The sequence below is a fragment of the Arthrobotrys flagrans genome, assembly GCF_004000055.1.
Source record: "Arthrobotrys flagrans strain CBS H-5679 chromosome Unknown unitig_8, whole genome shotgun sequence".
In the NCBI taxonomy this organism is placed as follows: domain Eukaryota; kingdom Fungi; phylum Ascomycota; class Orbiliomycetes; order Orbiliales; family Orbiliaceae; genus Arthrobotrys; species Arthrobotrys flagrans.
The window spans coordinates 4208509-4231540 of NW_027137553.1; the positions used below are offsets into that span (position 1 = coordinate 4208509).

Genomic DNA, 23032 nt, shown 5'->3' on the forward strand with positions numbered 1-23032 from the left:
CCCTCCATGCAAATCGATTTCGATGCGTCGGAGAAACATACATACGATAGCCTAAGACTAAGGTTTCTCTTTCGACAAGGACCAGCAGACCACGGCTAGCTCACATGTTTTACAAGGGTGTAAGGGGAAGGATGGTGGGAGATATTTCTACCGGCATTGCCAGGAACTATCAAAAAGAAGGACGGGTTCTCCGAATTTGAACATGGGGAAGCAAAAAATAATACTTGCAGGAAAACTCGACTCGACACTCGACAATATCCCCAATCCTAGCTTTTCGGATGAGCTATCCTGAACCACACACAATGTACACCTGCCAGCACTGACCAACTTGCAGGGCTTCTTCTGCAAATATGTCCCCGAGATCGAAGATTTGCGCAGATCACGATCCAAATTGCACCTTCTGAAAAGTATCCTGTACGATCTCGAACAATACTGAGCGGCTAACCGTTATCGTACCTAAGTATCAAAAACATAGGGTGAAGTGACATGGAGCGCTATCTCAATACTAAGTTGCTCACGTTCTCGTATTTAAACTTTTGATATAAACGCCGTGGCACTGTCTTATCATTACTAAATCGATACAAATCAAAAACCCCGCAGAGGTTCTATCACAACCAGCAAATCGGCGAACTGAGAAATCTTAGCCAATTGCTTCAAGAGAAAAAGAGTATTTGTGGAGGAATCTAGAGACATATACTGTGTAAAGTGCATGAGCGAGAGGACAGAAAGCCGTCGCTTCGGTCCCGCAGGTGCCATACGCTAACCTTTTCATGGCCATCAATTAGGGGTTAGCTCAAGCCTTCGGCGTGCCCTAGTGTTCATCCCGTCTCGCCGTCTCGTCTACGATGATGTAGATCCTGCATGACTCGACACGCTGCCGCCGATGTGAATCTTTCGATAATCCTGGCCTTTCAAATAGACATGCTTCGAACGTATACTCCTTTGAGGCTGTCGTTAAAGCTTTATCGATAACTATCACTAGCATACTGAATTATCGGGGGGGGGGGGTTTTTTTCGACCCTCTGCTCATCACCAAAGCCCAAGCCTCCGCATATCCAAATATCTCCTCTCGCACCCATAACAGCAGCTATACCTCATCCCATTCCTCACCAACCTAACCCTCCCACGCACAATCGCAAAATAACAATCCCCCACAACAGAAGCCTCTTCAAACTCCTGCATCTTACTCCTTTCCACCTGACTATTCTGCCCACGTTCCCCAAAGGCCTTACATTTAAATTCCCTTCCCCCGTCGTTATCGTCGAACTCTGTATGAATATAACACTTCCATCTACCCTTTGTCAGTGGCCAAATAGTCTCTAGCGATATAACATCATTCGGCGACCCTTGAGAACGACTTGGCCCGGATCTCCAGTCCCTCTGAAGCTTGATATTCACCGTAACGCCTCCCCCCGCCGGTCCCAATAATGCTCTCAGTCTCCCCATAAACGGCGACAGTATATATCTCTCTGAATCAGAAACTGCCTTTTCGACAGGTTCCCCTACCGCCTCATGAAACCTGAAATCAATAACCTCCACTCTGACCTTCTTCAAAAACCTCCTATACCGCGGCGCAGGGTATAAATCCGGCTTTATATCCATAATAAGCTCTTTGGCTTCTAACTGCCCATAGCTCTCTCGACTATAAAACCTCTCTACGTCATAAAGCTTGCCGACCCTATTGATATTCCCTTCGTTAACAATGCCATACCCAAGAAGAATATACTAACAAGCCCAGCAGTAAAATACACATACCCACCATCGCCAATCCCATATGCCACCTCCTCCCACGGAGCCTCATAAGTAGCATGCAACCTATACAAACAATCCGGCGACTGCGCACATTCCCTCGCAATAACCATCCTTATAGGCCAAATATTCCACTTATAAAATGCTTCAGAAGCTTCTTCGTGAACTTGCCTATTAACCCGAAAGAGACCTAGGTTCCTACACCTTACTCTGTACGGCGTACGTAATTCTGGAGTTTCGTGGCCCGGTGGGTATCTTGGATGACGAATAGGTCGAAGGGGGGAGATGAGTAGGTAGGAGTATATTTGGTCTCTTAGTTCGCGGGGGAGGGTTAGGAGTTTTGGAGGTTCATGTCTTCTTGGGAGATTGTATGTCGACATTTTTGTAGTAAGGTAAGCACCGTGGGAGGCTCGAAGAAGTTGGGGGGGGTTTTGTTTTCAAAAATTTAAAGGCGCTTTATATATAAGGTATTTAAGACGTCTTGATTGCTTTGAAGGCTGCTCTTGATTGCTCTGGAGCCTGTTTGAAGGCGGATTTTCCCCTATGGTATATGATTTGGCAGGCAAGACGGGGTTCGGCGGGACAGAAGCACCCGTCTCGGTACCGTAAGTATATATCCTAGGCCGTAGGGTGGTTTATAATTTAGAATGATCGAGCTCTGATGTCAAAAGGACAATATATTTCGGAAATGTCGATTGTAGATCGGTCCCCAAACTTTTTACCATGAGAGGGAACTAAAGGAGTACAAAAAAATTCAATGAAGAAGAATAAAATCCAAAAGATACAAGCCTTATCGCGGTGATATATATACAATAGTCCTAATATAATATCACACATATCCGCTCGATGGTAGAGCTGGATGATCCACCGACAAAAAAAAACCACCGTTAAACAACCTATTAAAACTCAGTACCACCTACATTACTTACTTGAGTATGTAGATATTTTTAAAACCTCAAGGATATAGGGTGTCACGGTTTATTCCCTAAAAGTTTTGTGGTAATGCATTCCATGCCTCTCGTGGGAAAAGATTGCTGATACTATTTTTGGAGATGTGAAGTATAGAAAACCCTCGAACCCTCAAAATAAAACAGCATTCAACAAACCTCGTTTATAAGAAGCGAATTATGCGTGCGATGCGGGTTAATTCGTGAATCCGTGCCTTAGTTAGCTTTGTCCATTCCACGTGACTACCGGCTAGATTGGATCCGAATATAGAAATTCGCTCTCACTGAGATAAAAAAAAGGTACTAATCGAGCTTGAGCTCGAGCCCAGCAGGGCGATTGAAAAAAAAAAAGGGTTCTAGATTCTCAGAAATGTGAGATCTCCGAAAAGCTATTAATAATATCCCATCCCATCTTGAAGTCAACAAAACTAGAATAACCATATGCATATATGCATAAATTGAGCACACACGCACGGTACGCATACAAGAATAAAACCATGCATCCAACCGCGAACTGGAACTTCAAGACGTGACTCACCGTTAATTCGCATTGAATGCATCATGCCTACCTTTCTTTCTTTCTGCATGCCTTTGGCGACGGCATATTCTATGAATACAAAAAACGTGGAAGCATGTATACTTTACATGTATGATATCAAGCAGTAATATCTTGGTACGAGGCCGGGGGGTATGCAATTTGGACACTGCATGATGCATTCCCCCCAGATGAAGAATTATGGCTCCGAGAATTCAAAGATATATGAGGACGATTCGGCAGTGATAAAATCTCAACTCAACTATATATGGTTACATCCTCTCAAACTTCCTATTTAAACATTTCAAGAAATAACAATTAAACATAAAAAAAACACCACCCCCATCCCATCCCAAAATCTCCCCTCTTAATCCCATGCGAAAATCGACAGCCAAGGCTTAAGGAGAATCGTCATTGAAAGAGAAGAAGAAAAGGCAGTAACAGACAGCTGGCCCGGAGATCAGGGGGAAGTGCGGCAATGTCAAAAAAGCATATAGTAGTCACCCGCCGTCGTCATCACATGCCACCATCATTTAAAGTTGCTAGGAGTAGTAAGTAAATAAGCAGGTGGTAATATTTAACAAAAAGAAAACCCCAAAAAGTATATATTTAAATACGAAAAGGGAGTCGAAAGAGATGGGATATCCATACAAAAAAAGCGAGTGTAAAAAGTCTGTACCAAGAGTAATAACAACAATAAAAAGGTCATCAGAGGGGCATGCATAAATCAGGTAATATATTAGCTATAGTATGAAGTGACACGTTATTCATCATGGGAGAAGTCGAGGACAGATATCTCAGAGTAGGAAAAGTGGGACAAGGCTTTAAGAAGAACAAGTAGTAATAGTAGTAGTAGTAATAGTTTTTTGTTTTCATTAACCCAGCTTTGGTATAAAACTAAAAGGAAAAAACAGAGATTCTGGGTGGGGGGATATCAACTTTTTTTGGTTGAAGAGTCAAAAGTAAGAACACATTTGGTAACCTAAGTGGACTTTCCTCCTCTGCGATATAAAAAAAAACTGTAGGAACAGGTGGATCTTTTTAAGGGATTCAATGGCAATTTTTTTTGGAGCTCGTAATAGTAGTAGTGTCCGTCTATATATTCTGCGGGGGGGATGAGGGAGCGGGAGAGGAGAAATCTCTGCGAAGAGGATGTGATTTCGTGTTATAGACGTCTCTTTTGGGTTTCTTTGTCGAACTCAGGTCATTGAAAATTCTTAAAAGATGTTTTCCAACCGGCCCCATAAGTTGAAAAAAAAGCTATAAAAAAAAATAAAAAAAAAGAGTGAAAAAAAGAGTGAGCCATTAAAGCAAAGAGGAGGAGAAGTGGAGAAAGAAAAATAGAAAATAATAAAGGAAAAGGTACAATTGCTGATATCCTGGCCCAGAGCATGAACACCGAGAATAAGTCTAACAAGTTCGCGCAATATTTTCAGATGCCAGCTTCATCAAGAAGAGGGAAACAAGACAACGAAGCGAAGGTGATCTGATGTCTCTCACAATGTGCCCACGCAAAAAGAAGCACAAATTTAAAGGGAAAAAGAAAAAAAAAGAGACAGCCGAGAGGGCGAGAGGAAAGTGCAGACTGCAAGAACGTGGTTTCTCCAGTATATGGTTCTTGTTGCCTTGAGTCCTAAAAGACATGGAAAAGATACGCCAGGGAAGCTTTTGTTGTTTAGACACGGTAAAGGATGATGGTGTAGGTTTTAGAGGGCGGAAAAAGAGACCGGCTTTTCCAGAATCGGCAATAACTGCAAGGAGGGTACCGTCGAAATTGTCGGGTATGTGAGAAAGAAAAAAACGACTAGTCCAGCTGATTAGTATCAATCCAGTCTAGCGATCATCTCGTCCTTCGAAAGTGGTGTAAAGTGGTCAATGTCTAGGCCATTGGCAAGGAGCGTAGGGCGAGCGTGTGGTGGAACGAGACGGTGGTTTAACTCTGGAGCAATGGATAGTTCTACGGGACGGTTAGCGATCGATTCCCCGCAAAAATTAAAAACGCCAACATACCATGCTTGGTGAAGTTGAAGAGCTCAGGAAGGTCTCGTAGCCCTCCATTTGTGCCTCGCGAATCAGGAAGCTTGGTATTAGGGTCCCTAAGCTCGTCGAAGAACGGGTGGCACATGGCATCGATCGCCGAGAGACGTTGGGTGGGAGTGTATTCTAGCAGGCGGGAAATAAGGTCGATAGCTTCTGGTGGCGCTTTTCTGAAGACCTGTGATCGAGGAAATAGGAGGTTTAGTCTGAGACCAAGAAAAGACCAAGTCATGGGAGGAACCTACCTTAGCAAATGGGTGTGGCTTGATCTGAGGGAACTTGTGTTCCATATAGTTTGGATTCATCGTGCGAATCTGCTCTCGGGTAGGAGTGCCTAGCACCTTGATGATCTCTACCAACTGATCGATTCCAGACTCGCCGGGGAAAAGCGGTTGACCAAGCATCAACTCTGCCATAACACAGCCCGTCGACCACACGTCTGAACAACAAATCCAACGTTAGTAAGGAGCTTAAAACACCAACGGGAAATTAAATTTTTAAACAAAAAAAAAAAAAAAACGTGTAAGGCATACCAATCTTCGTTGTGTAGTTGGTGGCACCGAAGATCAATTCTGGCGCGCGGTAGTATCTAGAGCAGATGTACGATACGTTGGGTTCGTTCTCAACGAGGATCTTCGCGCTACCGAAGTCACAGAGCTTGAGAACTCCGGTGCTTGGGTCGAGCAAAAGATTCTGTGGCTTGATGTCTCTATGGCAGATTCCTTGGGAGTGGATATAGGCAAGGGATCGGAAAAGCTGATAGATGTAGAGCTTGACTTCCAGGATTGGCATAGTCGTCTTGAGCTTATTGAAATACCGGGAAGCCCGATAGACTGTTTCTGGAACGAATTCTAAGACAAGATTGAGGTAAACCTCCTCCTTCTATAGATCTAGAATGTTAGATTCCCGCGAAACTTGCTGAGAGTTTTAACAAAAAGGACAGAAAATACATACGCGATCTCCGTTTGAGTAGTAGAAAGCCTTAAGCTCAACGATATTCGGGTGTCTAACGATCCTCATGATTTGAAGCTCTCGATTCTATCGTAATCGGGGTCAATTAGCATTTAAAACACGGGAGAAACAAGATAAAAAAAAAGTCGCGTCGAGGGGTGGTGAGTGGTGTCTACCTTGAAACGCTTATCCTGTAGAACTCGCTTTATGGCCGCATCTTCGCCGTTGGGCGATAGCTTTGTCTGAAATACGACACCGAAGGATCCGTTGCCTACAATCTTGCATTGTGTGTACTGCATCTCTCGTATCTCGCCGGTAAGGCCATCCTGAACCTTTTCCTTGACTGTTTCTGGAATTTCACGAAATAAAAAGGTTAGGTTGGGTGGTTCTGGGAATGGTAAATACCGACCAAACGATGGAATTAGAATTAGCTCACCTCCCATCCGTAGCCCGGGGAATCCTGATGGCCGATTTTGAGACATGTTGCTTGGTGGTATTCTGATATCAACTGAAAGCTACAAGAAGAGCCACCTTGTCGACTTTGATGTCTGAAATTGAAATTGGAGGTCGAAATATAACGGGAAAGAACTCTCGAGATGGCAAGAGGATGGGTAGATGGATGTAAGGATGAGGTTGATGATGTCGACGATGAGAGATGGATGTTGGTTTGTCGGTGGAAGGGAGCAGCTTGTGTTGGCGACAGGCGGAGAACGAGCAAAAATAGTAGGAGGGGTAAAAGTGTGGTTGGACGGTTGCCGAGAGGATGATGCCCAGCAGCAGCGAAATTCCCGCTCAATCAAGGTGGGTCGGTCGCTTTAGCTTTGGAAGGGCTGGTTGAGGTTTATACACGCCGCTCGATTATAAAAAAAGACGAGTATCAGTGGATATCTCCGATGGAACCGTGACAGTGGTGGTAGTGATGATGACGATGAAGCTGACGGGTTTCCGGTGATAGTGATGATGGTGATGATGGTGGATGGTTGGTGGTTGGTGGTTGGTGGTAGTGGAGCAGCTTGTCGGGGGTGGAAGGAAAGAAAGGGAAGGAGAGAGAGAGGGTTTGTTGGGCAGTTCGGATTAGTTTAGTTCGGTCGAATTGGATCGAATTCAAAATGTCGCCTGGAATGAAATAAACCCCCCCCAAAAAAATGATGAAGTCAAGAAAAGAAAAGGAAGAACAACGGGGATTCTCTTCTTCTGAACTTCGAAATGGATCTTCTTCTCGAAAAACCCGGGCGCTAAAAGCTTCGAAGGCCGATGTCACACTTTTACTATTTAAAGATGGCGGAGCGGGTCCAAGCCGGGCTGTCCTGTCTTGTCTGGTCCGATTTTCTGGCTTGCTGGTTGCAGGGTCCTCAGCAGAGAGCACAAATTAAAATAAAAGAAAGTTTTGTTTAAAAAAAAAAAGTGCCAGAAGAAACTATATTATGAGAAGGCGAAGATAAGACACGATCCGATAATATAACCACTATCGATTCGTCCGATGACGTCGCAGCTCGGGAGGGGTGGTTGATATAGGGTTTTTCTTTCTCGGAGTCCCCTCGAACTTAACAAGGGACCTCCCAAAAACTGATAGTCCGGCAAACAATATCAGCGGATATTTGGAGAAGAATCTGCAGATGACTTTTGAGGCTCGACTGGAAGAACAAAAAGTGGAGCAGTGTTTATATTATATGTAGAAGTGGGTGGTGGTTATAATAGCGAAAGGGTTTCTGCGGTTGGCCGGATTTTTCCTCTTTCTTTCTTGCTTCTTCGTCTCTGCAGGGCTTCTTTCTTGCTTGTTTGTGCTTGGTGACCTGGAAGAGAGGAGGAAATGGAGAAGGTGGGTCCTGTCGAACGGCAAAAAACAGGTGCTGGGGTTAGTTAGCTCTACCCTACTAGCTCTCTTCGTTTTTCAAAAAAAAACTCTCCTGCGGAACGGAAAATAGCCAAGTAACAAGCAGCAAGTTCTGGTCATGTATATATTAATATGTATATGTGTATGTGATAGCAGACCTGGGACTGGATTGGACTGGACCAAGCAAGAGAACCTTCGAATAGTCCAATTCGAGGGTTGCAGTTCACCCAAGAAGGAGGAGTAGCTAGAGCCCAATATAGAGCTCCCACAGTATAATGGTCTGCTGATCTATCCACCATTCGAACTAACGTCCGGGTGTTTAACAATCATCATGCAAAACGCCGGAATACACGCAATAGCTGGTGGTACCTTTCCGACATGGAAAGGATAGTAAAACTAGAATAGCTTCTTTCCAACGAAGCAGCGTGGTCCCAATCCAATCCAATCCCAAACCTAAAGCCAAGCATGAGGGTCCGGGCCATGGGTTGAAGAAGAAGAAGAGGGGTAACAACAGCTAGCAATGCAAGATGAAAAAAAAAAAAAAAAACACGGACGAATGATGATGATGTGAAATTCGTCATGGAAAAGGATATTATATAAAGGGGAGGGACAGGGAAGCAAAAACCGAACGATCAATGGCCAAGAATTGCATTTTTACAACAGCAGATAAAAGGAGTATAAAATTACCAACAGTAGATATGATACGTCTGTATGTAAATGTGTGTGCGAGTGTGTGTGTCTGTGGTGGTGGTGTCTGTATATATCTATGCTTATAAGGCGGAACAGCAGCGATATCGAAAGGTCCTTTTGATTTCTTTCCCACCCAAAGTAGAAGTACCAGAACGAGATCAGATCAGATCAGGCCGAAGGAAAAGAAACGGGAGGGCGGGAAGGGAAGAAGGAAGTGAAAAACGGAAAAGAAAAAAGATCAAGAGGGTTAAAAGGGTGTTGAGAAAAGTTGGGTGACAATGAGTTTAAATGAACCTTGGGCCTTGGGAATCGTGAGAATCTTGAAATTAAATGACGGCGGGCCCTTCTTTCTTTTTTGCCTGCCTGCATGTAATGTATGTATGTAAAGGGGAAAAAAAAAATAATTAAAATAAAAAAAAATTTTGTTTGTGGATAAGACAAGACAAGGCTTGTGAAATGGCGAACGGCGGCAGGCTTTAAAACTAGCGGGGTTGGAGCTGGGTGGTGGTGGCAGAGGTCACTCACAGCAGTTGCTATGCTCGTGGGTACGAGCGAAAACCGTGTTATAGAACGAAGATGTGTGTGGTTTACCATCCATACCCATAGCCTGGGGTTAACGGTTGGAGAAGTGAGGAGGAGGAGGGGCAGGTGAGCTCAAATTCTGGCTAGCACCCTGGCGAACCACAGGAAAGGAATAACCCCAAGCTCAGGCTACCCGTCCGATAAAAAGGGACCGTTCATGTAATCCCTCGTTCGAATCCGAACTCGAGGTCTAGAAATCCGATATCACGGTAAAAAAAAAAGCAGAAACAAAAAAAAAGTGCTTCCTGTCAAATTTCAAATTCTTGGAATAAGGATTATTCTAGCGAGCGGATGGTATCGATTGCATGGTCGCACAACTTCATACCTCCCGGCCGCTTTCGAAAAGCTAGCTAGGAGGTAGCTGTGGTGCGATTGATGTGTTCGCACCGCACTTGAAGGTCCATGTTAACATGCAAAGGGTTCGCCGCCAGGCGGGGACAACGGTGATCCGATGGCTAAAACGGGGTAAAAAGAGGGGTGGGCATTCCACAAAACATATACGGAGATATAGTCATTCTTCACGCAGGGGCGATAAAATCACGGTTGCTCTAGATCTTCTTTCTGGTGATATCTGGAGAAGTTACACCCCAAGATCTTTGTCCCGTATCTCAAACTGCAATTTGCGCGATATCACCAAGAAAAGTCATGGGCATCTCGCACGCTAGAAAAAAAAAAAAAAAAAGTAGCTAATTGCAGGCGAACTGGGAATGGCTGCAAAATCTTGGGATAAATTGCAAATACCGATGTCACTTACTTATTCGTTCGGATATTGATTTTGGGAGAAAAAACGAGGGCTGCAGGGGGGGGAAACGTGCGTGAGTTGGGCTTATCGAAAGACAAAGGTTTCCGAATTTCGAGAAAGTGCGTGAAATTTAAAGAGGGGCCAGGCGGGAGACGATATATCGTGTGAATGTAAACGATCTTGTACCTTACAGCGGGGCCGGAGGACTATAGTAGACGACCAACTTGTCGCTCAAACGCCAATGACGAAGGGTCTAAATCTGCCTGACAATGAGACAAAGCTAAGCTCAAGGGGATATAAAATTTTTTTAAAAAAATGAAATGAAAAAGAGGAAGAAGAAAAATGCACAAAAAAAAGGTCGATATCGGAGTTTGGCTGTTTAAGATGAATAGCTAGAGTAGTAGCAGGAACTGTCCTGGAAAGTAATTGGCATTTATTTCATTTTGGCAAATTGAGAAAATTTCTTCTTTTACCATTTTTTTCTACTATTTTTAATCAATAGACGCCTCTCCCTCCTCTGCATATGGTCTGGTGTTTCTTCTGATCTGATCTTCACGGGTTTAGCTAGCCAGGTGCTGCGGGGCCCTTCACGGTAAGGTGGCCCACGTCCCTTGAATTCAAACAACAGATGGCAGCTTAGGCTTGGTTGTCTCGATGGCTGGTCACGTAGCATGCAAAATGTAAGGAATTCGCGGGTTCTAGCGAAGTGGAAGGGCCCAAGGTCTTCTTTGGTTGGCTGTTGTCGTCAGTGGAGGCCCCATCATGGCATCGAAAGAGGGGTCTATTCGCTGGCAGAAAGTGCAAATGCCACCCGCCCAGACAAGGGCCAGGGCTCTCAGACCATGGTTTGTCGTCGAAATCCGGGTCATTCCAGCACAAGCACCGCTCGCAGCAAGCAAGCCAGCCATGCCAGAATTACAATTGGGATGATAAAAAAGCCCCACGATCAGATTATAACAAATTCCCACTAGCAAATCCCCCTTCCAATGGCAATTGATATCGTGGGAGAGAGAAATGGGGTCGTTGACAACAAAGTAGCTCGATCTCGCCTTTCCACGATCTATTTTAATCGTATTGAGAACCTTCATGGGAAGCCGCTAGGCTGAACCTAAAAGCTGAACTTCCGGCTTTGGGTTAAACGGTTGCCAGATGACGCCCACGTGATGGGTTCCGTCTTAGACACACACTTGAGAGTTCAAGTTCAACTTCGGTGGAAGGCCATTGTCATTCCGAGCTATAGTTAGCCCGAAGAGCGAGCTATGAAGCCCTCTGGTTGACGGAATTGGGATACTCCAACAATCCGGACCAAACGGCAAGATTTCGACTCGCAATGAAGGCAGCTGTCCGGAAATCACCCGAACGAATTGAGGCGCTGCTGCCCGTGCTACTCCTTACTTGCGTGAACATTGAAGCTTGGTGTTATCGATAAGCATTTAACTTCGAAACTCAACTTCTGAGATCGAAGTCCACAAAGCACCTGAAACGTAATAAAAACATATGGAACCGTGTCTTCAAATGTAAAAGCTTGCAAGGATATCTATTTCGACATTTCACCATTGAGAATTAAATCAAACTCGCATCTCCCAAAAAATTTCAGTCAGAGAGAAGGGTTTCCCAAGCTGTTTCGAATAGTGACGTTTTAGTAACTAACCTAAGGGAAAAAGACCCAAGCTCCTGTTCGTACCGAGCTATGACGTTTGCTCATGCACATAATTTCTTCTTGCCATCTGTTGGTACGAATATAGAATGCGTCAGGTGGCCTGTTCTGAAATCGTTAGACCGAAAAAAAATTAACCAGCAACCCTTTTACTGTGATCCCGTAATTCATAGCCCATGACGAAAGGACGCGGTCGTATTTTTAACAAAATGAAATTACCAATACCGTGGAGCAAGCACTTAAGCTTCTCTAACGAAATCGAAGCTCCATGGAGACACCAATCGGTCGGCTTTGTTCCTCGTCGTAGATCCATTTCTAGTTTCTTATCAAAGAGTTATAAAAAAAGCCCGCCAGGCTACTGCCAGCATTCTTCCACCGGTCTGAAAATGTTACCACTCAATTCTCTCGCCTTTTTCTCTCCACGTCAAATATCCCAATTGGTCACTTCTTTCCCGTGCCGCGCTTGCATCGTGTGCCCTTTCCTTTCATAAAAAGTATTCGGCGGACCAGCAATTAAGAGAGGTTCCCAAGAAAGGGTCCTTGTCGACGGAATGAAAACCGAAAAGCAGAACCGTTCAAAATAGACAAGGGTAAGGCCCAGCTTTTGGGCCTTTCTCATCCTTTTTTCCCTCGCGAATGCACCACGCAAGGACTTTTGCTTGGGAGGCAAAAGAATGCCGCCTCAAAAAATAGATGGGAAATAAATGAAAATAAATGAAGCAGGTCGATCCCCTCCCAAGGCTTCTTTTGCGCTTTCTAGAAGGATTCCAGAGGGTATTTCTTTTCGTTCAAATCTAAAATCTTACTTTTATGTATACGTCTATTGGAGGGTGGTCGTATTCGACTCAGGTGATTTCCATCCAAGGTCTCAGATATCTTCCATCCTCATCTTTCGAACAAAAAAAAAAAAAAAACAACCCAGGTATATCGAGCTTTGATCTCCTTTCCCTCGCTAGATTTCCTTTAACCATGAACCTAGCTTGCGAAGGGAAAAGAAAATAAAAGAAAAAAGGTAAATTTTTACTTTTTCTGTTCACAGATGGACCTCGTGATCGATTCTGATTTGGTGCACCAACCCCTCCGAAGACAAGAGCAAAAAGTGTGAATTGGTTGCTGGATGACCCGCTTTCGGTCTATCCTTTTCCCTCGAAAAGCACGCCCTACAAGTCTTTGCTAAAGAAACACCGATATGAGTGCATAAAACGTGCTGCGGCTCGTCGTCATAGTTCCTCCACTGCCGCTGAGAAATAAAAGTTTGATCTATATAGACCTTTGAAATCCACATCCCCTTCGGAAAGTCATAGAATCGATATCATATCATCTTTAATCACAATGCATAAAAGCAACAGACCAAGCGCCTCAGCTGCGTGCCGCCTTGCCGTTCGCTCGTTCACCCTGGACCCGTCGATTCTGCTTTGCAATGAAGGCGGTTGATTCGTTAGAAAGTGAAAAAAATAAAATAAAATTCGGTAGCGTGTGTGCGACCATGTGACCCGCTTGCTTTTCGGCTGAAATGGCAGCAGAACATGCCTTTAAGCTTACTTGCACGACTCTGCAACAGCAAAATAAACGAGTTTCGCATAATTTTCCGAAGGGGAAGCCACCAATTTTGATTTTTGAGGAGCGGCCTTTGATTCAATTGGTTGGACCGTGAGTTCCATCTCTTCTTGTTGGTCGAATCGCCCATGCCATCAGCGGTTGCAAGTCGTAAGTATAGTAGGAGAGCTCTATAGCTCCTATGTTTGGGGTTACATGGTTAACGGTTGCTGGAATTAAATATCAGATATAAAGAAAACTACCTGTCATTGCATCTACATACAGACAACATTATGGGATTTTTTTTTTGCCTCACGTTATTAACCATTTCCGGGAAACCTATCGAATAAAAATTTTTGCTACCTTTCATTTCTGATCAGTGGAAAAAATTTAGTTCATCAGCTGACGGCCCAATTAGCCCTTGAAGACCTTGGTAGGTTGTATGGATCCAACGGCCCTTCTCCATGTCTAAGGTTCGGTTATCTTCCGGGGTGGATAATCCGCGGATTAGACGCAAATGGGAAAGGGGGTTACCAGAGCCTTGGGTGCCCAATCACCGAGCATTTGGAAAGATATTCTGAAGAAAAATGGGGGGTGGTGGTGGTGGTGTGGAAGCTATCGAGGTAAATGTTGGCGAGGCTGAAGAAATGCAAGGTCCAGCTGTTTCGCCTTGAAAAAAAAAGACATATCATGATCGTTCTCGTCGCGCATATGCCAATCGCCCCGAAGTTGTCTCGGAAGCTCAAGACCGTTTCCTTTGCATGATGTCTGTAGGCATGATTTTGACGCACGTCCTCTGAGAAAAATATGAAAATGTCTTGTCGTCGTAGAAAGAGTTGAAATGGTAGCCGTGCACTATAATACATGAGGGAAATAACCGTAAAAGAGCCGTACACGAAAAGTCCTCCTGACCAAACCCGGCCCGTTCCATCTCGCGGTCGCCCTGATAACCAGCTTTTTAACAATGGGAAGGATTAACATCAGTCGCATCGCATATATAGACACACACTCAACCCAAGTATAGAATGTCTAACACACAATAACATGTATGTATGTGATGGTGAATAATAAAAAAAGAAGAAAATAAGAGGGAATTATGTACAAACGTTGATAGTATTTATAGATTGAGGGTGTGGGGGTTGTGTGTACCTGATCACAGGAAGAGGGTTTACAAGTAACTATCGGCGGCGGGGGAAGACGTGTTCTGTTACTCAAAAGGAGAATCATAGGGAATATTCCGCAATTCTAAAACGGAATCGATATCGAAGGAGCGTTCTGCTGTTGTTCCATAACTTCCTCTGAAGCGTTCTCGATCGATACCGATAGCCCGACTTTGGCAGTGCTCTGTAAACAAGTTTCTCGAGGTTAGCCAACCATGTTTTCTAACGATCGATGATACCTTCTGCAGGATCCCGCAAAATGAAACGGCGAAACAGTGGTACGAACCTTATAGTGATCCATCTCTCCGGAAAACGCTAATGTGACCATGGGTGCGACTCTTCGTTCTAGATGAACCCCCAATTTACCGCTCGTGTCGACCTGTGCCCTCAAGCTAGATTGCCTGAAGTCGTACTTGGCGCCGATTGTGGTAATTCCCTCTCCTGCGAAGATACCGGGTCTGACTGGGGCGACCTTAAGAACGCTCTCGACACCAGCCTCAACCCGCTCAGCCAACTTTCTCCAGTATGTCAGCTGGAGTGCACCGGCAGCCTGCAGACCAGCACTGGCAACCCATCCCGAGCCTTGGTATCGGGCAACATATGAAACCAGGGCCTCGGGAGATGCAACCATCGACTGTCTCTGCCAGACCGCTTCTAAACCAAGGGAGAGGGATTTTGTGACGGATTGAAGGTATTGACCAATGACGATTCCGGTTAGCCCCCCATCGAGAATGCTAGGATTGAAAGCCTTGATGGAAGCCGAGAAATCCTTTCCGATGTAGTCTTGGTCGAGCTGCAACATGGCTTGCGAGGATCCGGGCGCTATTTGAACGTTCGATCGCGTGACCGATTTTTGTGACCATCTGTAATTGAATCTGGCGGAAAGTTGGCCTTCATTGTCGAGGTTTGCTTGGAAGAAAGTCTACAGAAAATCCCCCAAAACGTAATATTAGCCAATCGCCTATTGTGACAATTAATTGAATTAGAGCAGATCGGCACACACCTTGCTTGTGCCGAAGAGAGCAGAGAGTGTGTATGGTGGTAAAGATCCTGGCGCACCAGCGCCCATGGAAAACGAATGTGAAACCTGGAACAGCGGAGCAATGCCGAATATCTTTGCAGTATCTGCTCTTAATCCGGTGAACTGCAGGTTGGTCAAGAAGACACCCTTGGTAAGCTCGGACGAAACATTTTCGAATGTCCCAGGATTAGGTAATTCGAGAGCGTCCCGTTTGGCAGATAGCGAAGAAACACCATCATTGAGCAGCGAGACGAGAGGATTCTGAGCTAACCAGTTAAGCTGGTCTTCGGCGACTTTGTCCATCGTGAAAGGATGACTTGTCGGCTACCGACGAGAGAAAGGTGGGGGTTCGGAGTCGGGCCGGTGGAAGGGTTTGGAGGGGAAGTCGTGAAGAGGAAAGGCGTGAAGAACGAAGCCTGGAGATGCTGCTAACCGCAGGGGTGGGGGCAATGAAGCCAATGGTGGTGATGGTTGGGAGAATGGTGATGTCGATATGTCGGAGCGTCAAGCAAGAAATTTTGGGCTTGAAATTTTTCGCAGTAGAACAAACGGACAAGGTTGTTTTGCTTCTGCCAAGCAACGTCACCAACATCGGTCCCTGCCACCCCGCGGCTATCGCGGTTAATCACCTCTCTATCGATAACGGCTTCACCATTCCACCAACTATAACTATACGGCTAATTTATACGCTCTGCTTATACGTATAGACCGTACTCTAGTGAGGTGTATATGCTATCGGAGCGTCTAATCTAGGCCTCGAGGACAGGCAGCCGTGTGATCGTGACGGGCCGGCCGAGTACAGGTACCGAGCTCGAGGACGTCGACCGGTGCAGTGTATCTAAATAGGCACGCGCATGTTACTTACTGACTTGATTATAAGTATATGAGCATGGCCCAACATCGAACTCGAGATCTAGACTGGTTATTCAAGTAGCTATAGTCCAACCGAACTCGTCAACATGGATGTCAGCAGTCAAAGCACGTCTCCACAGCCAATTGGTAATACCACTTCCGCTTCAGATCATGCCACTTCTACAGTCACAACGGCCGGCCTGCCCGCTTCCGCTGGCCCAGTGAACAAAGAATATCCCGTCCCGCAGCTGGTTTGGCTAGTAAGTCTTGATGTCAATTCAATTCAATACAATACGATATAATGCCCGTTGTGTCGTCTCTCTAGGCCTACCCATGTATGTTATGACTATGTACTCCACTATGGGCTGATATTCGTTACTGCCGTTATTCCTTTCAAAAAAAATAAAAAATAAAAAAAAACCTCACGGGATATCGGATATCGGGTTAAATTGAAAATAGACTCTATCGGTTCTGCATGTTGTATTTTGCCTTTTGATCATATGAACAATATATGCACCTGCACCAATTGCGCGATACACACATCATTGTACCTTTCACAGTTTCTAAACTCCGGACCGTCTTCTAATCTCATACGATACGATTAGATATTCGGCGCCACCGGTCACCTCGGACGATCAGTCTCCGGCATCGCTCTAGCGAAAAACGACCTCGTCATCCACGTTGGCAAAACCGGTACCGACGAGCAAAACCCACCACCTTTAAGCCCCAACGGTTTCTTCACCCTCTGCGATGTCAGGGACCGAGAAAGTGTTTCCAAAACGATCGATGTAGCCCTAAATGTCTGGGGCAGAATAGATGTGGTAGTTAAGTATGATATTTTCCCCTTCTTTTTCTATTGCGGGGTTGAGGTTGAGGGATATAAAAACGAATGTAACGGGGTACCGATTGACATTTGGGATATTATTTATAGCTGCGCCGGTTACGGGATCATCGGTGCATGCGAGGACCAGGATGAATACGAGATTCGTAATCAGATGGATACCAATTTCATGGGTCTGTTCAATATTATGCATCTGACGATCCCGTACTTTCGGAAACGAAAGGAAGGGAGGTATATCATATTTTCTTCAACATCTGGGTTCTTAGGATTGCCAGGATTGGGAGGTACGGTATCTATTCCATCTTGCATATAGTAATTCCGAATATCGAGAACTTGGATGCTGACCGGGCAAGTTTAGGATATTGCGGATCGAAATGGGCGGTTGAAGGGTTTATTGAATCGTTGATGTATGAACTGGAACCGTCGAATGTCAAGGTCTCGCTTATTATCACGGGATTGGCGAAACGTGATGAGTATGCAAGCCACTCGGGAAGAGAAACAGGGGGGAATATTGCTGACAAAGATTTGAAAAGGCCGACTCAGGATACTCACGGTCAGATACCGAACTGGGCTCACTTTCTTATAACAGTCCCTTCGGCGGCGTACGCGGGTGAATCTTCGCCGGCGAATCATGCTCGGAGAATGGTACAGTGGATACAGGATAAGCAGATAACCAGCGGACTAAAAGTTGCGGAGATGGTTTGGGAGGTAAGATAGGATTGTATTCCTCGTACATTATCTTTTATCACTAACCGCAAAACCAGCTTGCACATTGTCAAAACCCGCCGCTTAGACTGCTTCTTGGGCGACATGCCGTTGAGTCGATGCGTGATAGACTTCGGTTCACGCTCGAGGAAATTGAAGATTGGAAGCACTTGTATCATCTGGACGACTCTGATGTCCAGAACCAAAACGACGGACAGGATGAAGGTGGTGAGATGGAGGATGTGGTAATGCCCACACGGGAAGACGATGACGATTCCAGGTGAAACCGGTCTTCATGAAGTCAAGTACTGTTTTGATTTGTGGTATTTTGAGGCCCACTCAGCCGCCGTGTAGAGTAGATACAAATAATATCGTATCCTTAGGCTGAAGTTCATATTCTCCTTCGCCTTCTAGCTCCCAATCTGCATCGTTAATCAGAACTAGAATCCCGGCCCGCCTGCCATCCAATCGTGTCAGCTTTCCCTCTGATAGCGTGAAATATATGCAATCGTGGTCGGATGGTTGCGTACACGGTGCCGTTTATTTCGAACATCTCTCTCCGGGTATCCTTCATATGGTGCACACAGAGATAATCAACTAGATAGTTGATATTGGCAGCATCGCCAGCTTCCGTCTTCGTAGGAAGGTTAATATTCAACTTCTTTTCATTATCGAAGAGGAGTTCGAGGCCGCCACTAAATTGAAGACACAATACATATTAGCTCCGATCCCAAATCCAACAGAAAACCCCAGCAGACAACTTACGCCAGCTCGACCGTTATCGGTATTGTATCCGTAGACATTGTGCTGTTGACTTGCTGTTGGTCTGTATCATGAATGTAGATGTTTGTGGTTAATCGAGCGGTCAAGTTAACTTCCCCAGAACTAGACGTGGAAGCGTGCATTTGCAGGGGGAAGAAGGACATCTCCCGCCCCGAATTTTTCGGTGACGAACATTGCAGCCAAACGCGTCTCATCTTCTCCTTCCAAACCAGCGTAACCTTTCTTCAGCTCTCATCTCCACACCCACGCACACCAACGACACTCATTCGAGTCCGAACCTTCACACCTCATTTAGACTCCATATCCTTTCTACCGTTCGTTAACGTTTACTGCAACACCCGACAAATATGGTGGACCGTGGCGGCAGGTACGAACGGGACAATCGAGAACGAGACAGAGGCGGATTTCGCGACCAGGGACGACCGCAGCATTTCAAGAAGAGACGTTATCAAGGTGCGTCCTAAGGTCTAGATCCTGTCTATAATTCATCTCCGGATTCAATTTCGTACCGGATATGCATCCTCACGTGGAACAGCTGTAAAGGCTAACGGTGTCCTGATCTGTAGATGACGATGAACGCGAGTATCGCCATCAAAGGCCTCGTTATGAGGATCCGATGGTCAGGCTTAGGAAGGATGTCCTAGCTATCGCGGAATCGGTAAGTTGAACTTCGTTGCTATTCACTTATTGCGAGAGGCTAACATCTTTCATAGCCTCTCATCAAGGTAGAGGACTCGATCCGGTCGATTGCCAAGTCCCTGTCGGCCCATTGGGACCACGAGGCCATCCGCAAAGGCTTCGTCACTTTGATCAAAACACTGTACGCATCACCGCCACAACCGACCCTCCGAAAATATCATTTTACATAAAACTAACATTATCCCCAGCGTCGTGGAACAACCCTTCAAAATCCCCTTCGTCGCCGCCATCGTCCTCTGCGCCAATGCCCAAAAGCACGAAATCGGAAAACTGGTCCTCGATGAATTCGCCGCCCAGCTACAGGAATACCTTGACAAATGCGAATGGCGGAACTTCAAACTTACTCTGAGATTCATGGGATCTATTTCTTGCATGCTGGATGGAGAGGGGGTTGCGACCTTGCTTAACGACTTGGCCAACCTTACTGGCGATCTGGCTGCCGAAGGAGGGAGTAGCGGTCTTTCCGAAGAACTATCATTTGTCATACTTATTACGATTCCTTACATTTTGACTGCTGCGCCTGGTGGTATCACGGAGGAGTTTTTGACGACCTTGATTGAACGGTTGGAGGGTATGCAGGTGACGTCTGCTGTCGAGCCTCTTCTTTCGCCATACGCCGGCCCGAATGCGCCGTATCCTCCTATGAATGCAAGTATACACATAGTACCGCCCCGATACCGAGCAACCCTGCTAACCCATAACTCAGAATACGTCCCTCCTGTTGAAAGCTCTTAAAGACGAAGCCGCCTCCGGGTTCAAATTCGAGATCCTCGCCCGTCCTTGGGAACCGTTCCTCGCCGAGCTCGAAGCCGCCACCAAACACTTTTTCCCCACGATCTCCATGCCAACGGCTCTCGAAGGCGGCACCATATTCCCCAAAATCTACTTCTCGGTCTTCCAAGGTGCCGTCCACGAAACCGTCCCACCACCAACATCTATAACTTCATCCATTCTCCGCGATTCGATCGGCGACACGATCGGTCTCCTCGACTTCAACCGCATCGCATGTGCTAGATTCCTCATCGATGTCGATTGTTACTTCTCACCTAACGCATTTCTTAAACGAGCGACTCCGTTCGATAAGATTCCGGAGGTGGCTGAAGGGAAGTCGACGTGGAAGCCGGAGGATGTCTGCGTTGATGCCATCTTTACGAATATTTTCCAGTTGCCGCAACCGGAGCATAAATTGGTTTATTACCACGCCACCTTGACCGAAGTGTGCAAGTTGGCGCCCCAGGCGGTTGCACCATCGCTCGGAAGGGCTATTCGTTATTTGTATAGGAATTTGGAGAGTATGGATGTGGAATTGAGGTATAGGTTTATCGATTGGTTTGCTCATCATTTGAGTAACTTTGGGTATACTTGGAAGTGGACGGAGTGGTAAGTTTTATACTCTCTACGCACCGGAAAAAGTTCTAGTAAAAAGGTACTAATATCGGAAATCATCAGGATCCCCGACCTCGAACTGTCCAAGGTTCACCCACGCCGCTCGTTCATCCAAGAAGCGGTCGAAAAGGAAATCCGCCTAAGCTTCGCCAACCGCATCAAATCCACCCTCCCGGAACAATACTGCGACCTGGTCCCCGAAGACAAGGAAAAGGAACTCCCCGACTTCAAATTCGAATCCGACGACATCGCTTTCCCAGAGGAAGGGAAGCAACTCCTAAACCTCATCCGTCAGAAGGCACCGAACGAAGAAGTCGATACCCTTATGAACGCCATCACCGATGCAGCGAACAATAAGGGATTGCCGGATCCTTCCAAGTACGCGAGGGATATGTACATGACCTGCATTTGTCATATTGGAGCGAAGAGTTTGAGCCATGTGTTAAGTTGTATCGAAAGATGCAAGGATAAACTGACACAGCTGGGACAAGAATCTTCACAGGCTCAACGACAGATCGTAGGGACGGTGATGAGATATTGGGCCGAACAACCGGGTATCGGAGCTAATGTTATCGACAAGCTTTTGAATTACTCGATTTTAACACCCCTATCTGTTATCGAATGGGTTATCCTCGATGCCGGTGGTGAGGCATTACCCCGGGGGCACGCATGGGAGATGGTTAATACCACGACCAGAAAAGTAGTTTTGAGGACTAGAAATCTGGCGAGCGCGAGAGGGGAGGATTTACCGGAGGAACAGATTGCGATTGCGGAGCAACAGCATGAGGTCGCGAAGGCGGAACAGGCAGAGTTGTTCAAGGTTGTCATGGAGGGGCTCGGGAGGTACGAAGACGGAGGGGTTGTGGTCGGGAAGGAAGGGACCAGCGGGGAGGATGTGGAGTTGTTGAAGTGGTGGGCTGCTAGCTGGTTGAGGGCGCTGAAGAGGCAGAGGGATATCGAGGAGGCGGAGGAGGCGATGAGGGTCAATGCCGGTGCTGGGGCGGGGGCCATGGAGGAGGATGGGGAGGAGGAGAAGGGAGGGGATGAGAATGCGATGGAGGAGGAGGCGTAGATAGCAATCATCCGATGATAAGATGGTGGGTCGATGGGATTGTTAGCTTGGACGAAGACTTGAGATTTGTATTTTTAGTCGCCGTTTTTTCAGTTATTTTATTACATGGCAGAGATTGTCGACTTGATTCGATCAACTATGAGTTAGCGAATGTGATTTACGATAGATAGAATTCAAGTATCTTGGTAAATTTCTCGAGTATAAACCTCGAAAGGTCTTTGATTTCACGTCATACCGCCTACTATGATACAGCCAAGTTTTTAAGCCATCTCTCGACAGGAAATCTCTTCTCTCACGCAGACTTTCCACTCCACGTGAATGCCATGAAAACATCAGTCGGGACTGCAGGGGAACAGAAAGGAATAGCACAGTATAGCGATCCCAACATACGAAGGACGATCGGAAGGGAAGGGTAAAAGACATAGACGCCGTGAAAAGGGAAAAATAAATGCAACTCCACCGTTTTGTTTGACGCCTGAATGATAATAAAAGAGTAAAATCGATATGCGAATGATGAACAGGGGGACGAGAGGTCGAACGGGGATTCCGAGCAGAAACCTTCAGCGGTTTTATACAAAAAAAACAAGCCTCGGTCCCAAAAGACATCTCAACCCAACCCCCCGAAAGCGCCCCTGATCCTCCTGGCCAACTGAATATCCTTCTGCATGATCGTAACCCTCTTGGCATGAATGGCGCACAAATTCGCATCCTCGAACAAATGTACCATGAACGCCTCCGCCGCCTCCTGAAGTGCCAGCAGAGCCTGGCTCTGCCACCTCATGCTTTCGTTCGACCTTTGGAACTGAGAGTTGACGATATCTATCTGATTGGCGCAGATTTCTCGGACCAATCGCGAAAAGGGGAGTTTGCGAAGCAACAGGTCGGTGGATTTTTGGTATTTGCGGATTTCGCGGAGGGCGACGGTGCCCGGTCTGAATTTGTGGATTTTGCGAGAGGGGAGGGGGTCGCCGGCTGTTCATTATCACGTTAGTTGTTTTTGGTTATCGGGTTGGTCGGAGAAGGGGTATGGGACTTACGTTGGACGCCGGATGAGGAACGATGTTTGCCGCCAATGGTTTTGCTGCCTATCGATGGCCTCTTTACGGCCATCTTCGTGGGAGCCATGGTGATACGGTCGAGTATGATCCCAAGGGGGGAGGGGAAGGTAGGTTTAACTCCTTTCTGTCCTCGTCGGCCAGCGAATACAAACTACAACAAGTTTACTGCGATTCAACAGCGAATCCGATGGGAGT

At 46.1% G+C, this 23032-nt stretch overlaps 7 protein-coding genes across 7 annotated transcripts; 2 read left to right on the forward strand and 5 right to left on the reverse strand.

Moving 5' to 3' along the window:
- Window positions 1-1029: 1029 nt before the first annotated feature.
- Window positions 1030-2129, reverse strand: DFL_007710 (uncharacterized protein; the record flags this gene model as incomplete). Its single annotated transcript, XM_067637336.1, has 2 exons — window positions 1030-1678; window positions 1756-2129. The coding sequence occupies 2 exons, from the start codon at window positions 2127-2129 to the stop codon at window positions 1030-1032; spliced, it is 1023 nt and encodes a 340-aa protein (XP_067488862.1).
- Window positions 2130-5054: 2925 nt separating this feature from the next.
- On the reverse strand, window positions 5055-6701 carry DFL_007711 (uncharacterized protein; the record flags this gene model as incomplete). The annotated part of the gene is made up of 7 exons (XM_067637337.1): window positions 5055-5188; window positions 5242-5446; window positions 5514-5707; window positions 5802-6150; window positions 6223-6306; window positions 6396-6568; window positions 6656-6701. 7 exons carry the CDS (start codon window positions 6699-6701, stop codon window positions 5055-5057), a joined length of 1185 nt encoding a protein of 394 aa, XP_067488863.1.
- A 7804-nt stretch (window positions 6702-14505) lies between these two features.
- DFL_007712 (uncharacterized protein) lies at window positions 14506-15744 on the reverse strand (the record flags this gene model as incomplete). The annotated part of the gene is made up of 3 exons (XM_067637338.1): window positions 14506-14604; window positions 14707-15342; window positions 15424-15744. The coding sequence occupies 3 exons, from the start codon at window positions 15742-15744 to the stop codon at window positions 14506-14508; spliced, it is 1056 nt and encodes a 351-aa protein (XP_067488864.1).
- A 656-nt stretch (window positions 15745-16400) lies between these two features.
- DFL_007713 (uncharacterized protein) lies at window positions 16401-18123 on the forward strand (the record flags this gene model as incomplete). The annotated part of the gene is made up of 6 exons (XM_067637339.1): window positions 16401-16553; window positions 16899-17122; window positions 17225-17418; window positions 17493-17607; window positions 17668-17842; window positions 17899-18123. The coding sequence occupies 6 exons, from the start codon at window positions 16401-16403 to the stop codon at window positions 18121-18123; spliced, it is 1086 nt and encodes a 361-aa protein (XP_067488865.1).
- Window positions 18124-18178: 55 nt separating this feature from the next.
- On the reverse strand, window positions 18179-18642 carry DFL_007714 (uncharacterized protein; the record flags this gene model as incomplete). The annotated part of the gene is made up of 3 exons (XM_067637340.1): window positions 18179-18296; window positions 18370-18534; window positions 18605-18642. The coding sequence occupies 3 exons, from the start codon at window positions 18640-18642 to the stop codon at window positions 18179-18181; spliced, it is 321 nt and encodes a 106-aa protein (XP_067488866.1).
- Window positions 18643-18969: 327 nt separating this feature from the next.
- Window positions 18970-21779, forward strand: DFL_007715 (uncharacterized protein; the record flags this gene model as incomplete). Its single annotated transcript, XM_067637341.1, has 6 exons — window positions 18970-19075; window positions 19189-19280; window positions 19336-19442; window positions 19510-19969; window positions 20028-20701; window positions 20771-21779. The coding sequence occupies 6 exons, from the start codon at window positions 18970-18972 to the stop codon at window positions 21777-21779; spliced, it is 2448 nt and encodes an 815-aa protein (XP_067488867.1).
- Window positions 21780-22386: 607 nt separating this feature from the next.
- DFL_007716 (uncharacterized protein) lies at window positions 22387-22904 on the reverse strand (the record flags this gene model as incomplete). Its single annotated transcript, XM_067637342.1, has 2 exons — window positions 22387-22751; window positions 22817-22904. The coding sequence occupies 2 exons, from the start codon at window positions 22902-22904 to the stop codon at window positions 22387-22389; spliced, it is 453 nt and encodes a 150-aa protein (XP_067488868.1).
- Between the last annotated feature and the right edge of the window lie 128 nt (window positions 22905-23032).